The sequence below is a fragment of the Aptenodytes patagonicus genome, chromosome 3 (assembly GCF_965638725.1).
Source record: "Aptenodytes patagonicus chromosome 3, bAptPat1.pri.cur, whole genome shotgun sequence".
Classification (NCBI taxonomy): Eukaryota; Metazoa; Chordata; class Aves; order Sphenisciformes; family Spheniscidae; genus Aptenodytes; species Aptenodytes patagonicus.
The window spans coordinates 53,731,747-53,754,514 of NC_134951.1; the positions used below are offsets into that span (position 1 = coordinate 53,731,747).

The 22,768-nt window shown below is 43.5% G+C and overlaps 1 protein-coding gene across 5 annotated transcripts in view; it reads right to left on the bottom strand.

The window, feature by feature from the left end:
• The window catches only part of SESN1 (sestrin 1), an 87,092-nt gene that overhangs the window by 7,104 nt on the left and 57,220 nt on the right, over window positions 1-22,768 (bottom strand). The window contains exons 1-5 of one of the 5 annotated variants that reach the window (XM_076333372.1): window positions 10,500-10,553; window positions 9,731-9,802; window positions 2,802-2,867; window positions 1,676-1,876; window positions 535-717 (exon numbers count right to left, since the gene is read on the bottom strand). In XM_076333372.1, the coding sequence (XP_076189487.1) occupies window positions 535-717; window positions 1,676-1,876; window positions 2,802-2,867; window positions 9,731-9,742 (462 nt within the window). In that variant the 5' untranslated portion in view covers window positions 9,743-9,802; window positions 10,500-10,553. Of the gene's footprint in view, window positions 1-534; window positions 718-1,675; window positions 1,877-2,373; window positions 2,469-2,801; window positions 2,868-8,381; window positions 8,401-9,730; window positions 9,803-10,499; window positions 10,572-22,768 lie in introns of those variants that run through there. The other 4 variants (XM_076333375.1, XM_076333373.1, XM_076333371.1 and 1 more) reach the window with 4 other exon arrangements.

Below are 22,768 nucleotides of genomic sequence, written 5' to 3' on the forward strand. Positions count from 1 at the left end.
AGAAGGGGGCAGCAGAAGCAGCCGCTTGGTGGCTTGTTGGTGCTGCAGTCCAGGCTGGCTTGTACCCCCACCGCTCTCCTGGGCTGTTCTGCCAGCCTCCTCCCTCCAACCCAGCCTGAAAACTAAGCATTTGAACCAGCAGCAATTGAGACAAAAATGTGGTGATCGGTGTTCTGCCTAACCTCTGGCAGCATCTCAGAAATGCCCAGGAGGTTCTGGCTACTGAAAGCACACGACTTAAGGAAGTGCACATCTGAGCACATCGTCATCGCACCAACAGAATTCTGACACAACTCTGAAATGTCAGTGTGTTGTAAATTAAATTTGTTAGTCATTTAAGACCAGTTACGATCATGTTAGTTTTACAAGGGCACAAGTGATATTGTATCGTGCAGTATCACAGTGATATAACGCTGAAATGAAAGTCAGTAACACAGAACATCTCTCACCCCGTCTGACTCTTAAGCCTAAGAATCTGTGATTGCATTTACTGAAAAATAAGGGTACATTCACATTAATCCATGAAAGATTTACCTCGATATGTTCTTTGGTGATAAGCCAGGGTCGGTGAGCCAACATTTTGTTCAGTTCTCCTAAATTTTGCAGTTTTTGAGGTGCATTTTCCAGACCATTCAACCATTTAGGGTCTCCACCGACATGAAGGAAGTCATTCACATGGAGGTTAACAAGGTAGGAGCACTGATGTCGTGCTGCAGCCTAGAAAAGAAAACGCAATTGTGATACAGAAAGCAATTAGAGTAAGTTAGGGCTTTATGACAAATACCATAAGTCATCATTTCCTCAAAATATTCTTGAATAAGACTTGCAGTGATCAAAGGCTGAAGTAAAAAAAATTAGGATTAACAATCAGCCTTTTTTGGTTATTGTTCTCACAACGTAAATATTCCTTATTCATATACATTATAACTATGCTGGCTACAGGTGCAACATGCCTATATTCAGGGAGAAGTACAGGCGTAGATTTATTGTACATCCTGAAGCAAGTATGCCATACTGCATGGTACTCTCCAGCAGGGAAGAAGCAAGGCTGCCTCTAGGGGAATCTTTACCAGCTAAACCAAAAGCAGGTTTTAGAACACATATAGCAAGAGAGACTAAGGGCAGCTTTTCAGCAAAGAACAGACCCAGTATCATTTATTCAAACAGTCATACTTTCCCCATCAAATTAAGACACAGCCCAAAACTTGAATTCAACTTCAGCAAGCAAAGATCACTGCACTGGCAGATTGGAAATTACAAAATCAACCACTTCTGGCAGAAAACTTGCTTAGAATTTACAGGTTCAGAAATGGACGATGGGACAGACTATTGAGTTAGAGGGAGGTGTATTCGACAGGACACACACACAAACAATCTTTCCTGAAAAACAGTTTCTGAAATACTACGGAAACCAAAACTAAACAGTTGTCCTATTTTTGTAACAGATTTTTTTCCCCTCTTTCTCACAGTCCTACCGAAACTATGAACATAAAGTACTGGTCTTATGAAACAATTTGTAAACCAGACACAAACCTACTCTGCTTTTCCCCTTAGCTCCTGATGAAATGCCTTTCCAACTAGAAACTGCAAAACACTGTAATAACTGCTATTCAACAAGACCAGAGATTGTTGCCAAAGTGGCTGTTTCTGCTTGCTGCTTTATGTTCCAGCATACCATTATCCCGATGTAGTGTCGGTAATGAAGTGGGAGTGGACCATCCATTTGCAGTAGATAGTGCTGAGTTTTCAGAAAGCTTTCAAGATACTGTGGGTGGAAAACCATCACCAAGGTAACATTGTCCAATCGGCCCAGCGTAGCAAAAGAATCTGCAAACAGCGCGTGCATCATGGCGTCTTCGTTTCCCACTTGAATCGTCTGATTGAACAGAAAGAGCAATTAGCAATATTGCCTATGTACCACCAATAAAATAGTAAATAAATATATTACCACAGCACCCCATGGCCCCAGTGAAAGGAATTATATTATAAATCTATTAATGGCATTAAATCAGTGCACATAAGGCAAGGTACATAAAATCCCTTTAATACTTCCCATTTAGGAGATCACAAGTGGTTACAGCAGCGAAAGGAGATTTTTGGCTTTACACTTTCTCTTGTACAACACTGACTTCTCATTTTTAACTATCTCGCCTTCACTTTCTTCAATGCCCCAAATTGATCTGACTTACTTTATAATAACAACAAAAAGCTAATTGATTAATCATTTTTACTAAGGGACAAGGAGGGAAAGAAGTAAAAAGCTAGCTAGATGACAAGAGAGAGAAATAAACGGAAATTGAAACTTAAGGCTCTAAAATTCCTAGAAAGCCACAGGTACATTACTAACTTTTCCTCTGCTCCAAATTCTCTTACCAGACGATCAGGAGAGAAGCACCAGAAATGCTCAGCCACAGCACTCTGAAGCTTCTCAGATTATTCAGAATGGTAGAGGCAGCTCAAGAAAAAGCAACCCCAGAGCAGGGGGCAGGTGCCTTGTGGACCAGTAAGAAATTACATCCGGATGTTCACAAGGCAACAGACGCTCTTAGAGAAAACAATATTAGGTTTCTCTTATGCTAGATAGCAGTACAGGAGGGGTCATAACTATTCCAAAGCTCCCCAGGGCTCTCACTGCTTCTGTACACTAGAACTGTGGCCAAAGTCTCACCAGGACTGAATGTGATCACGACTGAAAACGTTTTGCAGCTCAGCAGCTGTCCTGAAACTAAATGTGGGTTACTACTAAAAGGGTGTTCCTTAAAAGCATAAAGTTCACTGTGTACTTGAAAACACTACCACACCTCCTTCTCGGGGATGAATCTGCTTGGTCCGTGTCCCAGTGGTCTAGGAATTCTTATTCCGAGTTCCTAGAAAAGAAAGTTACACCATCTCAGCATTTAGTGATAAACAGCTTTATAGCTGTGGTTGCAAGAAAGAAAAGGGTTCTCCATTCAGAGCTGGGCTTATTCGGGTACTTGTGGTACTCTTACACAGGTACCTTTACTAGTACCATTTGTACAAATGCAAATAATTTTTTATACAAATGCTTTATAATTAGCCACACTTGTTTACAGTGTACTGCCCCACTCCAGCAACAAAAAAAATTCAACAACAAAAGCCCTGCCAACCGAAGAAAAAACACACACAAATTTATGTGCACACACACACTACAACCTGGTTCACAGAAAATTCTGCATAAAGCATAATTTTGGCAGGGTGTCCAGGACAAGAAGTTCAGTACATAGCCGGCTGCTGTGTGGTTATGCCACTGACACAAAACGAGACTGATGTGTGTGTGTGTGTGTGTGTGTGTGTACATCCGCAGTACGCCAGCACATAACACTCTGTGCATCTGTCAGGAAATGAAACAGCTGTAACCCTAATCAGATTTCTTTTTCCCAACATCAAAGAGCTCTTAAATTGCTGAAAGTACCTGATCTACATTTGCATCTGCTTTCTTTTCAAGATAGGACAAAAAGCTATTCACGTTGGGAGGGAGAGAGGGGATTTTGCTCAATCAGAACAGCAGCAGCCACATCCTTGCACTCACTTCTGTGGACATGTTGCCTTGCAGGTGAGAGGGAGGCTGGATACCACTCCAGCAGTTCACTACTTGCCCTCTCCCTCAGCTAGATGAAGCTTTCTGCCAGGCCTACGGCACCCTGGGCCCTTCGTGCAGCCAAAGAGCAAATTGCATAAAAGACTTTTATGGGTGCATGTGTGTCCTGTCTGTTAAACCGTTCCCTTTGGAAGGGTGGGAGCCATGGGTTCAAGGGCAGCTTCTGTGTTTGGCACGGAGCAGCCCTCAGGGAAGGCACAGCAGGGTCCACAGGGCACGTACCAAAGCAGGACACGGCCTCACCTCGCACATTCACATGTGCCCACCTCCCCATCGCTACAGAGGCTCACTCCTTCATGTGCGCAGCACTCGCTGCAAACCAGCTCTCCTGAGGGGATTACTCCCCAGCCAGCGGCATGGCTTCCCCAGGAAAGATGGGAGCCCTGCCACCCGAAGCAGCTCTCAACGAGGCAGCTGATGGCACGGTGCTCCTACAGATGGAGGGAGACCCGGGATTAAAGCTGGAGATGAGTGCTAAACACTAGGCTATATATAAACTAATGGTTTGGGCTCCTTATCTGTTCCCTCTCTCCGGTCATCTTTTAACACACATCCATTGCCTCCGTTCCATAGCCCTAACCACTCATTTTCTGATGATACCAACCCCATCCAGGTTCTCAACTAGGTTTAGATGAATAAATACCATGTATTGAGCCAGTTCAGGCCACACAGAGCAGAGGGGCACCTTCAGCTGTTTTAGCCCTCAACGGCAAATGAAGCCCCTAAAAGCTGCCTGCCAAATGCAGTTTTTAACTTTGCTACATTTTCCTCACATAGATAAAGGCTGTTATAAACAAGCAGTACTGGTTGCACTCACTATTGCACTTCTTCTGTCTTTAGCTGAGGTTTCTATTTGCTAGAGTTCATTGTACGAGAAGCAATTTTATTAATCAGTTACTGTTCCCTGAACTTTCCCCTAAGATTAAAAACCAGCTTCAGAGAGCCGGAAAGAATCAGCGCAGGACTAAGTTGGAACTACCAAAGCCCATCTGACAGACAGGAGACTCTGACAGTCTCCTTAAATCCTAAGTCAGATGCCTTCGTTTCTCAAGTCTTGAATAAAGTAAGATCGAAGGGCAGCTCTTACTACTAGACTTTTCACATTTTCCCTGGGACAGTAAAGTTTGCAATGTAGCTTTTCCCTGCTGAGGGTCCCAGCATTCACAAACAAATTTTGCCTGTCAGCTAAGTCTCTAGCAATGCCACTTGTAGGATGGAATTTATAGCTTAAAAATACCCTCTCTCCTCAAAGCTCTAGCACAGCTTCTTATCTCGGCTACAACTACACTAGCAAATCAGAGAAACATCTTGCATCCAAATGACAGCAAGGAAAAAAAAGTCTATATGCATCATTTAACTTAGCAGATGTCTGCAGTTGTATGCCAACTCAAGCACTCCAAGAGAAATACCTTGAAGTTTAATTCTTGAACAACTATGTTTCAGTCTTTCCTTTTCCCAGAACAGTTACAGGAAGAAAAAAAAACAAGATTTAAGAACCTGAGATCAGCACGCTGCTAACATATTTTGCCTCACAATCTAAAATACATCAGTATCAATACACTTCACCTTTCTTTTAAAGCATGCAGAGGTCAAGCTACTATGATTACACTGCATATAACAGGTTACATTACTTAAGTAACCAAACCCTCTCTGCAGAGTGACTCAGGTTTTTTTGGAGGATTGAATAAGTTGCTTTGTTTTCCCTCAGGAGGGAAAGCATCCCCCTGAAATCATGGCATCAGCCTAGTACTTGAGAAGCCTGGGTTCAAGTCTCTGTTCTGACAGAGACATTGCAAAGGATTTGTGAAGACGAGCCTCAGTTTCCCACCTGCAAAATGGGGCTAAATATGTTTCTTCCAGAGGGTGCTGAGAACAGAAATAAGCTTGTTGTCATAAGGTGCATGGTTACCACAGTCATGAGATTTGTATAAATTCTGACCCATTAGAAATCTTCTGAAAATTGTTATTCTTCAGTTACAAGCCATGGCAGACCTTTTAAAAACAGTTTTCCCCTCTTTTTCAGAAGCAGCACTTGATTAAAATCAAGTTCTCCTAGTACTTGAGAAATAGCAGGCATCTCCGTGTGCTCCCAGTATCCCAACATTTCAAATACTGTATAGACAATGCAGTAATAATTCTCAAAACAGTCCTAGAGTACCTTCCCTTCATTTTGAATGTATTTCTATGCTCCATGATGCCCTTCACTAAGCCTCCATCTTCCAAATACACTCAAGGAGCACCTCTCTCCAGCCTTCCCTCTCAAAGGCAAGACCTGCATCCTGACCAGCCACACCGCCACATCTCTCTCCTGCACCTTCCTCTTAAAGAAGCACCTCACCTGGAGCACCGACAAGCACTCAGCGAAGCAGCCGGGGCTAGGACAAGCAGCAGTTGCAAACAACAGATATTTATTTTGGTTATTACAAAAGTATAAGCAACTTTCATGCGATTCCAGGCCACCGAATTGCACACCAAAGTGACCTACTTAGTGCTGCGTTTTCTGCATCAAACTTCTCCTGGCTTCTTTCCTCCTGTTTGTTAACCTTGCCACACCACTTCCATTCAGGCTAGAAACTCTGCAGCTGAATACAGCTCCAAGCTCAGCAGAAAGCCAACCACAACTGAGGCTTTAGGTGCAAATAATACATAATAATAATGCATCAGAGGCACTCCATCTTCAAAGCCAGAACATAAAACTCAGATGGCTGCAAAGCTGAGCAGCAAGGGTGGAACAGATTTCACCTTCAACACCCAGAAGCTCACAGCTAATGGAGGGAGGTGGGCGTCACCAGGTGGCAATCCACTCCACTGCTCACCTTCCAGATGTACCTTGACAGAGAAGCAAGACTTTAGCCACATAAATGCTGTATTGCTATGCTGGTGGAGACAACCTCAGAAATCCCAGAAAAGCCTCCTCTTACCCCTTATGTAATGTAACTTGTATTTCTGTACAGCCACTGTTATTATTTCCATGGGAACTATGTTCACCAGATACCTACCATTTCTGAATCTACACGTCCCTCATCACTACCATATCTGAGCATCTCATCTCATGTATTTAATTCATGCAACATTCCCGTGAGGTAGGGCAAGTGTATTATCTCCCATTTAGAAAAAAAACCCTGAGAAACAGAAAAGCTACATGTCTAACAGAGGCTGCTACAGAAGACTGGCGGCTTGAGCTGAGATCTCTCAAGTCACGGGCTAATGCCCTAACCATTAGACTGTGCACCTTTTCAGAGACTTCTCAGCCAAGAAGTATGTTTTATGCAAATTTACACCAAGAAACAGCTCTTCAGAGCTGAGACAGAAGAGTTAATGAGACAACTCTGCAAACTTAATTATATACTTCCCAGTTACCATTCTCTCTCACCAGTCTGGCCGACTTAGTACATCCAACTCCACAATAACAATCAGACCAAAAATCTGTACTGCATGCATGTACGTGCTCAGAGAAGACCACTCTAAAACCACAAACACGTATAAACTCACTCTACTTACGGCTTTTCTGTATCTTAAGACTCTGTCAATCAAGCCCACTTTTAGGTAACTTTTTTAAGCATCTTGACAAGAACAGCATTCCTATCAAATTTAAGTAGAAGCTTGAGATGGAAAATTGAACTGCAAATGCTTAGAAGAGATTTTTAAATACTTAAAAGTACAACATGCATCACCTCTGCTAGTAATAGAACATCATCTGCTTTGGTTCTTGAACCTCTTTAAAAGATAAGTGAAGAAAACAAAAAGTCACTTCTAAACAGACACCCAGTATCAGAAATTCCACCTAGAAACACTGAAGCAGAGTTCAGTTACAAGCCAAGACTCAGGGCCTCTAGAACAGGAAGAGCTACCTAACCTTAGCTATAGCTCTTGCTCCATAGTACGCCTAAAATGCTTTTTCAGATCCCTGTTCCTCCCCCACTACTGGCTCCTGGCAGCTAGAGCTCTGCCTCTTATCACAAAACCTCTCCCAAAACTCAATTATAGTTTTGTCAGATGAGTATGGGGACTGTTACCAAACTGTTAATTTTCAGTCATTCAGGATTCATGAGCTGAGCACTAGCTATGAGCCTCAATCTTCAGACCGCTTCCCTGGTGTTAGCACAGTGAGTCATTTTGCTCCCCCTCAAGTACAGTCAGTACTAATATCAAATGTTATATCTCCCAGACAGACTTACTTACATACTTACTTAAGCCTCCTCTAAATGGCAAAAACAACATTTTATCATAGACAAGCCACAGGCAAATTGAAAATATAATTATCGATTTACTTCACTAAACCACATTTGGATTAACATCTTCATCTGAATCATTTGTGTCCTGATTAAGCACTAAATATTGCTAGATTCAAACAAAATTATATAAAAATCACATGCTGTAATGCAATATAAAACAATCTAAAGGAAGGAATCAGAGAAGGGAAATGAGTTTGAGGTGACCTTTTTTGGAGGTAACATTTTCCTAGACAACCAGTGATCATTTTACATAATCTAAGTGCACTCCTACCCAAGCTTAGGGTTAAGAAAGACACACTGAGCTGTGGGTTAAAAACTCTTCAACCCAATCTCCTAGTAGAGTCAACCCCCCCCCCCCCCAATGTGCCAGTGCTGAAAATTCAGCTTAGTATACTATGGTATGCACCTGAAGCTGACATTAAAAATATCCATTTAGAGCTTTATATGCATATAGGATAAAATGCCCCGAAGCATCTAAGTGTCCAAGAAGCTCGCGCTGCATTTCCAAGGGAGACTTGGGCACTTACCAGTCTAAGAGGCCTCGTGCTGCTGCTTCACTCACCGTGTCTGGTTCCTACTTCCCCTTTAAAGGTCACCGACAGCAAAACCTCACTGGTGGTGACACTGACAGGCTACAAATTTGGAGTTTCCTTGTTTAGGATCTTAACGACAATGACTGGCACAACTGGCCTCCCAGGACAAGTTATTTATCACCAAGCTGACACATACTCAGCTTAAAAGCCTTATTTTCAGTTCTGCTAAATGCAGTAGCTACTCTAGTTTTCTTATCAGATGGGTAGCTTTTGGAAATGAAGGGATTAAGAAACAAAGAGTAGTGATTAAATATGATTCTTTTCCTACAAACACTAAAAAAAAAAATCCCACAAATCCTATACCTTTTCTAAATGCGGGGCTAAGCAGAACTGGCCATTTTTCCTATTTTATTCATTTACCTAATCCAGAAGTAGCTGCAATTGTTGTGGCTTTCTCAAACAAACCATGATTCACATTAAAATGACAGAAAAATGATGCCAAAAATGCTCATGTACTCTAAATTTTTGCACTGGTTCCATTTTCTGGGCATCTCAGACTGTCATTCAACTGAAGCACTAGACAAGTCTGCACTTGCATGGATTTAAAGAACTACGAACAAGTACTTCCCCTCTGCTACAAAACACTTTGTTCCACAGACCTACCGCTCTTCACTGGAATTAGAGCACAGCAAACGTTGAACTGTTTCTATTTCACAGAGAATACATTATTCTTATACAAATTTAAATACTTAAATTACTTTATTTTAATGTAAATATCAGTAAGTGTATTTTCTCTGAATGTCTCAAAGTCCTTTGAAATACCAGATTTTAAAAACATCCCCAACTAGTTTCTGTGACTTGATTCAAGATAGAAATCAAGGCAAGCAAGCATGTGCCCAAGGTCACACACCCTGTTCACAACAGCAGGAATAAAAGCAAAGCCCAGACTCCTCAGTCTCAAGCTCTTAACACCTCTTCTCTGGTCACCTTCTAGGACCCAGCAGTAAAAGCAGGTCCAACTGGAATAGTCTCAAGGCACCTAAGTGGTACCTATTCCTCCTCAGCAGTAATAGCTCTTCCTGAAGTGGTTTTGTGACACAACTGCCTGGAGACCACAACACAATTTACTTTTGATATGAGCTCACTGAAACCAAGAGGCTGAATTTCAGTGATTAGTGCCTAGGTTTTCTATATGCCAGTTCTGTAATGTGTACAATGAAACAAAAAGTATTAAAGGGCAAAGGATCTGGAACGAACGTCTGCAATTTCCATGCTGTAAAACACTGTTTAGATACCAATAAATCAGTGACACAGAAGGAAACAAGTTTAAACGTGACAGTTACCGTTTGCATCATGTAGACTGTACTGCTGGATTATGTCAAAGCAAAGCAATTTGTATCCAAGAGGTACTAGATCTGTACAAACCAGAAATTTACAAAATAATTTGTGGCAACCTGCAGCAGTTTGAGGATTTAAAAATTTCCTTTAAAACAACAATACTAACGTGGTGACACTAAGAAACTTACAAAAGAGATCCAAAGCAGCATTTTAATTCCTGTCCAAAATAATGCTATTTACTTGCATTTGTTTACAATTACAGCAAGCTCTTCTCTATCAGAAACACAAGACCAGCCTCACTGTTTCAAAAGGATAATCCAAGTCTATGCAAGAACGAAATTAAATACCGGGCAATTCAGAGGCAAAAACTACTTGGATGAGCCTAAACACCCAGCAGAGACACCCCACCACCACACACACAAGCGGTACACAGCCCTTCTGGGACCAGGTGGCAATGGGGAGGCTAACGACAGTATCTGCATTGTCGCTGTAGGCAGTACCGGGACATCCCGGTAGAAGGGAGCTAGAAAGGACCTGCAAATCCCCCAAAGTTACCCTCCAATAGCTCGGAACGACGTCTTTACGGTTCGAGCGAGGAGCCCGCAAGGAAGCCCTGCTCCTGCCTCCCCGGCCCGCAGCTGAGCCGGGACTCGCTCGCCGCAGCGGGGCTGCCCGGGCTCCCGCCCCCCCTTCCAGCAGGGATTTCTCCCAGGGGATGCGCCCGGGGAGCAAGACCGCCTCCGCGGCCCCAGCCTCTCCCCACCCGCGGGGTACCTGGTGCTGGGGGCCCGGCCTCGCCACCCTCACGCCAGCGCTGCGGGACTGGAGCTGGCCGCGCTCCCCTCGCAGCCCCGCCGCGACTCTGCCGCACCGCCCAGCGCCGCCGGGGCGGGCCCTCCCCGCGGGCGGAGCGGCGGGCAGGGCGCTGCCCAGCCGGGGCGGAGCGGCGGCCGGGGGACAGCTGCTCGCCGCGGTCCCCCGGTTGCTCCCTCTCCCCGCTGCCTGCCAGCCCCCGGGAATGCCGACAAATGCCCCGGATAGGGGGAGAAGAGGCGGCAGCCGCTGCCGCGGGAGAAGCCCCGGCCCGGAGCCGCCCAGCCCTGGGGCAAGTGCCCCCGCAGAGCCCCAGGGGCCCCCAATTCACCCTGCCCCGCTCCTCCGTGCTGCCCCCGGCCCGGCTGGAGAGCACGGCTGAGGTGCAAGGGCCCCTCTCCCCCTGAGCCCCGGTCTCCTCTGCTCCGGAGAAGCTCTTTGGGCAACACTCCCCCCCCCCTTCTCCCCTGTTCCTTATGCAAGAGTTTCTACCTCCTCTTTAAGCAACAAAGTAATTATGGCTTTTAAACTGAGAAATCGCAGGAGGTTAGCATTTTGCAGATATTTGTGTGACTAAGTATGCTGCTGCAGAAATTTGGCCTCCTGCCTATTCCCAAGATCACAACAGTCCTGGGCAAACATATGTTTTGCAATCACATCAGCAAAACACTCAGCCTTTGTTTGCAGCAGGCTGTACTTCTCTCGTCGACCCCCCAGGGCTGTAAACTCAGCCAGATGCCTTGCATCTCCCACCTCTTTCGGTTTAGGATTTTATGGCATCAATTATTTCAAAAGAAGCAAGTCCCTGAGCTGGCCCACATGATTTTTATTTTTTTCTTCCACAGCAATCTAAGATTTATAAAGCTAAATTCTGTTAGATCACTTTCCTTCAAACATTTTGAATTAAAATAAAACATGCAGATCCCAAGACAAGAAGTTCTATTGCAGTTTTGATGGGAGAAGGCCAGGACAGCTCTGAATGCCCAAACATACTAATTTGGGAGGGAAGGCTTCTGCCTACAATTCAGGCTGCTCGGTTTTGAGTCTTGCCAAGCTATCCAACAACCAGGCACAGAAATTCCATGACACTGAACTTTACACTTCTGTTAAATGTAAACCGAACACTGCAAAAATTGTTCACAGGCTGTTCCTGTTTGGGGTGTCCGAATCTTGCAGAGAAATGCAGAAAACACTGAGGACAGTGCTGCAAGGGGAACGTGGCAACATGGCTCAAGGCAGCAGTTCTGCTCGTGTCTAATGCTAAAGCTTTAAAGGCTTCCTTTCCTCTCCACTGTCCAAATGCCACGACCTCTCTGGGCTATGCGATTAACTCCGGAGAGCCAAGGGATACTCTACTTCTGAAGGCTTAGCAGCAGTTATACCGTTAAGTTACCCAGAGATGCCCAGGGACCACAGCTCCTTACTTGGGGCCTTGGCTTTAAGGTGGTAAGTTTCTCCAGAAGAAATGAAGTGTGCTTTGTACCTACTTGCACTTCATAAAATGCTCAACAGAAGCATGGAAAAAGAAGAAGAATGCAATACTGGCAAGGAAGGTTGCATTTTGTGAGCTAATAAAATAAACTAATGAAGAACACTGTTTAATTCCCACAGGCTACTTCCTTACTTCAGGCCAAAACATAACAAAAAGAGAAGGAATGGGCTCCTCTTGCAACACAGGCAAAGAACTGGCTTGTGCTCAGAAAAACTGTTGAAAAAGAGAGCAATTACCTGAAAGCTGAAATGCAAGAAGATGCCTTACCATAAGAAGTCTTCCTGGATGTCAGATGAAAGGTCATCCCTTTCAATGAATTTGTTAACACCCTTGGAAGGAAGGGGGTGTGGGAAGGCAGTACTCCCTCAGTTCCCTGGAAGTGTTTTTCTGCCACTGTGGTTGATCGCCCTGCCTGGCTATTTGTGAGGAAGCCTGTTTATGTTAACATTTGTTCCTATACAAAGAACCTTGGTAGATACAGATTTTTCTCTGACATCGTCCAAGGGAAATTCTCTCTCATTAAACAACCAACTCAACAACAGAAGGTAGGGAATTATACCATATTCTTCGCTTTCTGTATCAGGATAGATGAAGGCAGTGGCAGCATGTCAGAAAAAGCATGTACAAAGGGGAAGAGGAAGTTGCACAGCCGTAGCAAACAAATAATAATGGTCTTAAAAGGTCTCCCATATGGCCTGAGTATACAAGCTCTGCTCAGGCCCCAGGTATGCCTCTGCCTTAGCAGAATCTCGTCATCCCAGTCTGCTGCAAGCGCTTTCTCCACCCCAGCCCTCACACAAGTATTTCCAAACTGCAACTCCTCCAAACCAAAGAACACACAAAACTGAGCCACATGCTGATCTATAAATCAGTATGCAATTGTAGACTGGAATGATTTCTATTTGGGGGCTAGTAAGACAAGCTACATGAGCAATTTCATGAGGGAATATGGTTTGACGCTAGCACAAAGCTCATTTGGGTACTAACGAGCGCAGAACCCAGTGCAGCCGGGGGACACGGGGACAGACCTGTGGTACAGTTTGCATAACTTGAGCATTCCCCTGCGGAAACACAACAGTACATTTGATCATGTATCGATGCAAGTAAACAGAGATTGTGTGAAATGCTCATAAGGGAAAAAACAACAACAATTTAACATGAAAATATCGATAGATACCAAGTTTCCTTTCACCCAGAAAGAGTGTATGATATATACACATGAAGTCACCTAAAGCAAACACCACCTAAAGCACAGAAACATACCCTTTCATAGCAAGCACTTCCATAAAAGTTGCTTGCATAAAAGTATTTATGTATTTAACAGCTTTGCTCTCTAGGTTAAGTCATCAGAAATGCAATTCTTCCTTATTGCTACAGTTAAAGAAATGTCCTGGTGAAGCTAAGAGGAGACCACCCAGTTACAATGTGAAAAGCCTGATCCTGCAAACACATACATGTGTGTACTTAGCCGCTGTAACTTGGAATAGTTCCATTTCAGTCCAAGAGGGTGACTTTTCTGAGTCAAGTTCAGCACAAACAGATGACTCCAAAGAACTGGCATACCAAGACCTTAAATTCTTTCCATAGAAAAGCTATCCAAGCAGAAGCACTCAAAATGCCTGTTACTGCAATGCCCTGGACATCAAATTAGTATCTTAGAGGGTAATCAGACGATTCCTTTCCAGGAACATTTACAAGTAAAGATAGATAGCTCAGAGCCCCGAAGAACTACCTGATTTGTAGTAATTTTTAGGACTGGATTTCTCTCTTTTGTGGTTTTGTAAGGTAGCGCCAGCTTTGGCAAGATGTAGCAAGCTTAGCAGAATGGATGTAAATACCAGCATCCATGTCCGAGTGTCTTTGAACCCCCTGAGACAGCTAACAGCATGGTGTCTCCCATCTGCAGCTACGCCAGCTAAAGAGGTTACTGCACTAACCTGGGTGTCACTGCCCCCCCGGGGGGGGACACAGGTCTCTCTCCTAAGACCTGCCCACCCAGCTGCTGCAAACAGCACTCAGTACTGCATACAGTCAAAGTAAGCAACTGGAGAACTACTTTGGGGCTCTGTGTGTGTGTGATTATTTTTTTTTTTTTAAATTGTTTTAGCTCATTTTGACTGATAGAGGTTAGGCATTACTGACAATGACCAATCTCAGGAGACATAACTCCTAGTGAAGAAGCAGCAATAAAAGCATGGGGGCAAGTATCTCTTCAACCAGCTCCACCTAATCTGGTGCCTTAATGAAGTCACCAGGTGTTTCAGCAATGACTAAGCAGCCCCACACCAGCCACTCTGAACATTTCCCTGTGGATTCCTCTCGTTCCTCACTGTCCACAGCCACTACCCTTTTCATAACAAATTTCAAACGTATCTCCTAACATCTGCTATCCCTTTATTATACATTTGTTATTTCTAAAATAGCAAAAATCTTTATCATGATAACAATATTGGAGGCACAACAATCAAACCGTTCATTACAGTGATGAAAGTATTTAAATTAAATAGAAGAATATATCATCCTAGCATGCGAGTCAAGAAAAAAATGGTCAGTATTTCAAAGCATTCTTCTTGATTTAACCTTAACAATCTGATTTCTCAGTCTTCAAAAAAAATCACTCTATTATTAGAATTAGTACATAATTCTAGGGAGGAAGATAAAGTATTCTTTGTACAATCTAAATTCTTGCTGTATGTGTCAAAAAGGATCAGCCCTTAGAAATGGCATTGCACCTGATACCTTTATAATAATAACAAAAACAAGTTGTTTAGGAGAATGGAGGGCTGACAATTGGTCACATCAGGAAATAAGTTTAGACCAATATATAGAAGCTTTCCTTTTGTAGTCTTTAGGATTGCAAGGCTGGCTAAGTCTGAACATTTTACAATATTCAGAGATTACATTTATCGTCTGTTATCCATCCTTGAAATGCTATTTTTCTATTTCTAGCTCTTTCTTACATGCTGCTTTCTTAATGGCTACATCTTCAGCTTTAATGGGCAAATGACTTGCAAATAATCAAGGAGGCTTGTGAGTAATTACAAATCAAGTCATTCCTAGCCCACTGTATCCCCACTGAAAGACCCAGCATCTTTTCTCTCAGAGCTGCAAGAGGCTGTGAGACTCAGTTGTTACACCTGAGCTGTTCTCACAGTTGACTGACTTCAACTCACCAAGCTCCAAGAACTCCAGTGGCTTTATCTGTTCCCTGAACTATTTGGTTCATCACTCAGGACTCTTATGCCCCCAAAACAGTCATTCTTCTGGTAATTTCTGCCTTTAAGATTTCTACAGCTCTCCCCCACCTCTAAACCACAAGTTGTTTTGTTTTTTCTCTCCCCACAGCTTGTCCAAAATTAATTAATTCCCTTCTGCAGTTATTAGGTAGCAGAAGTACAAAGTTTAACTTAGGGAGCTATAAGAAGTTGAGATCTTGAGATTATTCATGCTTTGGCAAGGACACGAAAACAGAATTACAGTTTCTATGACTACTACAAATAGGTAGATTAAAGATGCGTATCTGAAGCTTAGGAGATTGAAAGAATGTCTTACCAGATTATTCTTCCCTCCTTTTATTAGGGTACACAGCTCTTCCTAGGCTGATAAACAGCAGCTGAACTATAAAAGTTGTTTGTCTGGCTTGCTGTGAATATCCAGCATTAGAGAAGTGGGTTCTTCAGGTGCTGTTCTGAGGTGGCTCCAGGCTCATGCACTATGCAAGAATACTCTGGTTAACAACTCCCCCCAGACCCAGCTCTGTGTTAGAAAGTCCATGTTAACTAGTTTCAGAACTGACCTTGGTAACTCACAGGTAACTTCTGATCTTTTGGTGGCTAGAGGGTGTATGGAGAAGGGATCTGTTGTCCAGCTGCAGATTGCCACTCTCTGGGGAATGGAACATCTGCAGGCTGCCACTTACTCTGCAGTTTCTCCCAGTACTAAATAAACATTAAGGTTAAAAAAACCTAGTTTAACCTTAATAAAAGAGTGTATTTGGAGTTCAATCAAGAAAAATAAATTTAACATAGCTCATAGCTGTCTAGAACTGGTTTGGCCTAAAGAGGTCTCCCCTCTTCCCTTCAGTCAGCAAGCTGCCGGGTCACACCAACGCCCAAGACATTTTGCATAGCTCATTGGAGCTGGGATCCATTTTACTATCTTTTTCTCAGGCCCTCTCTCCAAGATGAATACTGAAAACGGACAAATATCCTTTGTCAGTTGAGTGAAAATTCACCCTTGGGAACTTCCTGCAACTCCTAGTCCTCATCATTGATTCAGTTAAGAGCAATGAGACAATGCAGTACCTTACTTGCTATGCTACCTGGAATGCTGTCTGACTGTGCTTCACCACTATGGTGTAAAGATGCTGTTGGAAGGCCTGTCCTACACGGATGGAGGTTGCCTTATCACTCTGGGCAATCCACTGCAAACAAAATCTTTTACACAATGCAAATGTGTGCCTTCAAAGCAAGGGAAGGCCAGCTGAATCATCTCTGTGTGAGCTTAAGGCTTCTGGGTTTTTTAAATGGCATTTGACCTCAGAAATAGTCTTTATATGAAAAGAGAAGAAAAAGCAATGAAATGCATCTAATTATAGCTTCTGACAGAAATCAAACACAACGGCAAGCACGTGGGGAAAAAAATGCCTTTAGGAGTACTGAAGTGTTACACCTGGCTTTCTGGAATTGTGTGATACCATGACAGCAAGTGACCCAAAGCTACATTGCTGTGAGGTTACAGTGAGTATGCAGGAAGTGCTGTGCAAGTGTCCTGTGAAGAAGTTGCAACTAAAAGCTACTTTCATACTCTGGTACATACAGACATGCAACCCAGAAGCTCTTCTCACCAGAAGCTTTTTGTCACCTTCACCCTTAGGGGCTCAGGTATACTTCTAGAAAATTGCTTGAAACTCTGACTTGAGGCTCATGCCTGACTTGATTTTGCAGGTACAACAAACAAAAAGTTTATTTCTGCAGAGCCTTCACCAAGGAACAAACTAGCAATTTATGAAATGCTTCGTTAGACTTCTTCACACCAACCCTTAATCTCACATATATCCACACTACAGCCCAAACCTAACTGATTTTTTTTTTTTTAAATAAATTCAATGTTTTCCCCACAAAAAGACAAGTAAGAAGAATGGAATGCAACAAAAGCATGTCATGTCATTTAATACACTTCAAGAAGACTCTCAGCTATTTTTATATAGCTTGATTGTTACAATGAGATAAAATCAAGTGAAATAGTACTAAACAGATATGGGAAGTACCGCTAAAGATTCAGGCACCCTTATATCAGTAATTGCAGTTTGGGGAACTGTTTTGCGGCTTTCTTCTTACACTTGTCACTTTCAGGCATATGCTCAGCGTACCTCAGAGCAGCAGACAGGAAAAAAAAAAAAAGAAAAATCAGTTCTTTTATTTTCAGTTTTCACAGTCTAGCTGTGACCCAAATAATATACGTTATTTATCTGAGTTTGTGAGTTTTGGAAAACCATCAAAATTTTTTTATTAGGGAAAAAATCCAAATACCTACAAAGCTGTATTCCCCTTGCATTTTCTGTAATGACCTATCTTGATGGTAAGGTTGCAAGTTCCTCGAGACTGAATCTCTCTCCATATTTGTTTAATACATAGAGGCAAGTACAATAATATTATAAGATTTATCAGCTCCTTTAGAACATTATCTTGGCAAAAAGTTAAGTACAAAAGTAAGTAACATCATCCTAGAAGAGTAACCCACATCATTGATTTAATGACAGCAGTTAAGAAAACAGATCATCCTCTAGGTACTATTCAACACCTTATTGTTGTAAGTTAAGGAGGTAATACCAGATCTGCCATTTTCACATCAAGTCTGTTTCTTTTATACTCAAAAACAAACCCATGAAGACCTCTGCTTGAGGAGAATAATGAAAGAAAGAACAACCCAGACGAATCATGTATTTCTTGCCATTTTGGGCAGTTATTATTGGTGTTTTGTTTAAATTCAGACAGCACTGTATTTTTCATTCTTCCCTATTTGAGAAGATGACATGGCTAAGACATTTTGACCCAAATCAGTTTATTGGCTTTTGCTTTCTAAAACAGAAGAACTGAAAAAGCACTGCTTTCCTGCTGATAGAAATCCTAAAAGATCTGGTCTGTCTCCTACTCAGCAATCAAGACTGTTTCCTACAGTGGGTTTTACTATTTTGACACGTGCATTAATATGCCGTTTCTTTCTCTTACTGTAAGTTAAAAGGACACTGACACCTACCCAGGGGGTACAGCAGGGAGCAGAAGCCCCCAGGCCCATCAGGGACCACCCCTGCCCTGTGACCAGCGTCAGTGACAGCCAACACCCACTCTGACAAGCCCCAGAGCGGGCACAGCAAGCTGCAATGCCACTACCAACACGTGCTTCAAGGACATTGCACACATGCCCCTGTTTAACACAGCACAACTTCTGCATCCTCCTAAACCCTGGATTTCTCTGGAGCTTGGAGAGCCCCCTCAAGGCCCGTGGGACAAGCTGGCCTGCCACCAAGCTGCCTGCAGGACCATGTCCTTACCCTCCTACCCCCACTGCCACCTTGGCGCTTTTCCACTGGCCACAGAGGCTTTGGGTCCCTGCAGGATAACTGTAAAATCACAGGGAGATTTCTGTAACCGAGCTGCTTGGGATCTCAATAAACCCCACAAACTTTTCTGGGCTTTGCAATGCTGCTGTCTGCAATGATGACATCCAAACAGTGGAACTGTTAATACCTTGCCCCACTTACCTTCTCAAATGCATATTTGCTAGGGGAACTAAGTCAAAACAGGCTTGAAACCAATTCTAGCACTTTCTGTTCAAATACTCCCACTGGGGGCGGGGAGGGTGAGTGAGCAGCTGCGTGGTGCTTAGTTGCCGACTGGGGTTAAACCACGACAGTGTCTTTATTTGGTTTTTTAAAAGAGTTAACCACCATATTGGAACTTAGCCTTAAATCCACTGTTTGTTAACAATCATAATTTTAAATCAATCACTTGCTATTGTGAGAGAGGAAAGGCCACCTACCATTGTTGGACCACCCTGACTACTTACTATACAGCATTTTAAACATGTGATATTTCAAAAGCCCTGGGAAAGGCCAGCACTGTATGTGTAGCCCCTCAGATTCAAACACGCTAAAACCACACACAAAATACACACAGCAGACCTGCTGCAGAAGACACAATGTTCTCAGATTTCCATAGCAGAATCAATATTTTGCAATCAAGCTAGCATTAAAGCCTGATTTATAGCAATTTTCAAATGTAAATAAACAAAGTACAAGTAAATGAATAAAAATGCACACATACCATACTAAACACATACAAATTTTACTAAGACAGTATTAAAACAGGGATAATGTCCTTAAATAAGGGTTTTGGTGTTTACAGTTGACATTTGAGCTTATAAATCTGTTTTACTGGATACGAAGCTATAGCGTTCAAACACCTTCTCATTTTGTCAGTAAAGCTACAAACCTGTACCTGTCCCTCTGTTTCTCACCAGCGTGATAACTGCCCTCTAACTGCTCAGCTGGAATTCCAAGTCAGCAAAACAATGCAGCAAATGAAAACTTGGGCAGAACTGGACCACATTTTCACTACCGATGAAGATGCAACAATGATGACTGAAGCCTGTAAACTAAACTACTAGCAAAAAATCTGGTTCATTTGCTGACATGCCTATATTACCAACAACAACAGAGAGGATGATTTCTCTTTATCAGGGTGTCATCTTCCTATATTTGTCATTTCCCATATTTGTCATCTTCCTGAGAAGTCCTCTCTTGAGAGAGACTACCACAAAAATCATTCATGCTATTATTTTGGACTTCTGTAAGGCTTTTGACACAGTCCCCCACAACATCCTTCTCTCTAAACTGGAGAGATACAGATTTGATGGGTGGACTGTCCAGTGGGCAAGGAATTGGTTGGATGGTCACATCCAGAGGGTAGCGGTCAACAGCCAAATGTCCAGATGGAGGTTGGTGACGAGTGGTGTCCCACAGGGGTCCGTATTGGGACCGGTACTGTTTGATATCTTCATCAATGACACAGACAGTGGGATCGAGTGCACCCTCAGCAAGTTTGCAGATGACACCAAGCTGAGTGGTGTGGTTGACACGCCAGAGGGACGGGATGCCATCCAGAGGGACCTGGACAAGCTCAAGAAGTGGGCCCGCAGCCCAGGCGGCCAACTGTATCCTGGGCTGCATCAAAAGAAGCGTGGCCAGCAGGTCGAGGGAGGTGATTCTGCCCCTCTGCTCTGCTCTGGTGAGACCCCACCTGGAGTACTGCGTCCAGCTCTGGAGCCCTCAGCATAAGAAAGACACGGACCTGTTGGAGCGGGTCCAGAGGAGGGTCACAAAAATGATCGGGGGGATGGAACATCTCTCCTATGAAGAAAGGCTGAGAGTTGGGGTTGTTCAGCCTGGAGAGGAGAAGGCTTCGGGAAGACCTTATTGCAGCCTATCAGTACTTAAAGGGGGCTTATAAAAAAGATGGCGGCAAACTTTTTAGCAGGGCCTGTTGCGACAGGACAAGGGGGAATGGCTTTAAACTGAAGGGGGGTAGATTTAGACTAGATAGAAGGAAGAAATTTTTTACGCTGAGGGTGGTGAAACACTGGCACAGGTTGCCCAGAGAGGTGGTAGACGGCCCATCCCTTGAAACATTCAAGGTTGAGCAACCTGATCTAGTTGAAGATGTCCCTGCCCACGGCAGGGGGTTGGACTAGATGACCCTTAAAGGTCCCTTCCAACCCAAACTATTCTATGATTCTATGATTTTTGTAAATGTAAAGATGAATTTTATAAGAGTAACAAATTATTTATAACTTAATGTGAAATATGACTTGATAGAAATTTACATGCACCATCACACTCTTCTGAAGCTGGTAGGGCTGATGCTAAACCAAGTTTGGATTGTAGCCAACAAGGGCCAGAAACCAACTCCTAGAGCTGTAGCAAATAAGGAATTACTTAGCAAAGCTTAGGTCTGGAGTTGTCAAGGGTCACCGCACGATGGCTAAAACAAACGAGACTGGGATGAGTCCAGGAGAAATAATTTTGGTGAGCTTAGACCTGGGACTCACACAGAAACCAGAGCCAGGATCTGCATTAGGATTTGAACCAGCGAAGACTGGCAGGGCAGAATTCAGGCACTGGTCTACAGAAAGGGAGGACTCCTGAGTATCATACATTAGATTTAAATTTAAGCCTGGTGGGAGTCATTTTGCTAAGGCAAGGTGTTTGCATGTCCACAGCCAGCAGGTGAAGTTTGGAGCTTGCACTAACCAGGACCCAGAAAGGGAGGTTCAGCTGTGGCAAATGAGAGGGGTCCCTGCACCCCTCTTGCTTCCAAGAGGCCGATTCTCTGCTCTGTAAGAATAAATAAATAAAACCCTGCGTCCCTGAATTCATATTGCAATATCATCTATATTCTTTCTTTCACATGCAAGCGCCACATTTTCTACAGTAAATTCGTTCCCAGGGCTATAGAAGATTAATGCAGCATTACACACACAGGCAGGCACTTTCTTAATAGCTGTCCTGCATTAATTCTTTTGTTGAAATACAATCAAGACATTGCTGGGAGGGAATGTTTTATACTAGGGCCACTTGAGACTTCAGGTTGTTTCTGGCAGCACATTGCCCTGGCTGAGGGAAATGGTCTTGTACAAGCAATCAAAATTCATCGTCTGACCACGCCTAAGCTGACCTGAACAGGAAAGAAAGATAACCCCCATATAAACTTGCACAGCAAATATGTTAGGAGTGGAGGACTTTGCCCTGTTTCACATGATAGAGTAATTGGACAAGTTCTCCTAACGGCTCTGCACCCTTCTTAAACATAGCTGCTCCGAGGGGCAGAGGGAAGAAGAAAGCAGCTGGGGCAAGCTGGGAGCTGGCTCACAGGAAGAGGCTCAATAAAAGAAATCACTGGACAGGGGCTCCACATTTCTGGATGGGAATCTGGGCACAGCCCGGGTGGCCAGCATACATGATGTTAAATCAACAAATTTTGAAAATAGAAAAAAAACATTAAAAGTAACTGCAGTGCATCCAGAGCACATCTAGCTCACTGGGCACTTGCCCGTGACCTGTCACATGTATAATAGGTCTGAACATGCCCCAAACACATCAGACACGTGGGTGTATGCACGCAGCAGTCACTTTACAGAGAATATGTAACCAAGTACCAGAAGCCCCAAATGACCAAATTCCTTTTTTCCCTTGTCTATATGATCTTCCAGGAGGGGAGGGGAGGGCAGGGCAGAGCAGGGGTGGAAGGGACAGGAATGTGTGTGGGTGATGACAGCACTATTTATGGGGTCCTAAAAACAGACTTAACTCTCTGCATGGGTACTCACTGATGCAAAAAACCAAACACAACTGCCTGCTCTGCCTCATAACAAGACAGACATGCACATAAAACAAAACATACATTTAGATTTTTGGCTCAATACTCTTGCCTCTGAATTGTTGCTCTACGTATCAACAAATGATTCTTTGTTTTAAGAAAGCCTTACCGGCCACAAGTTTCCAAAGAGAGGGACACTACATCCTCCAGCACTGACAGGCCTGCCTGGTAATAAGCAGCCAGGATGTATGGGATAGATGGCACAAATCCAGGGCTGAGTATAGAGGAATCACAAGAATACCCTCCGAGAGAGGGTAAGTTAAGAAGGCATCTGCATGCAGGAATGACAAAGGTACCGGCTG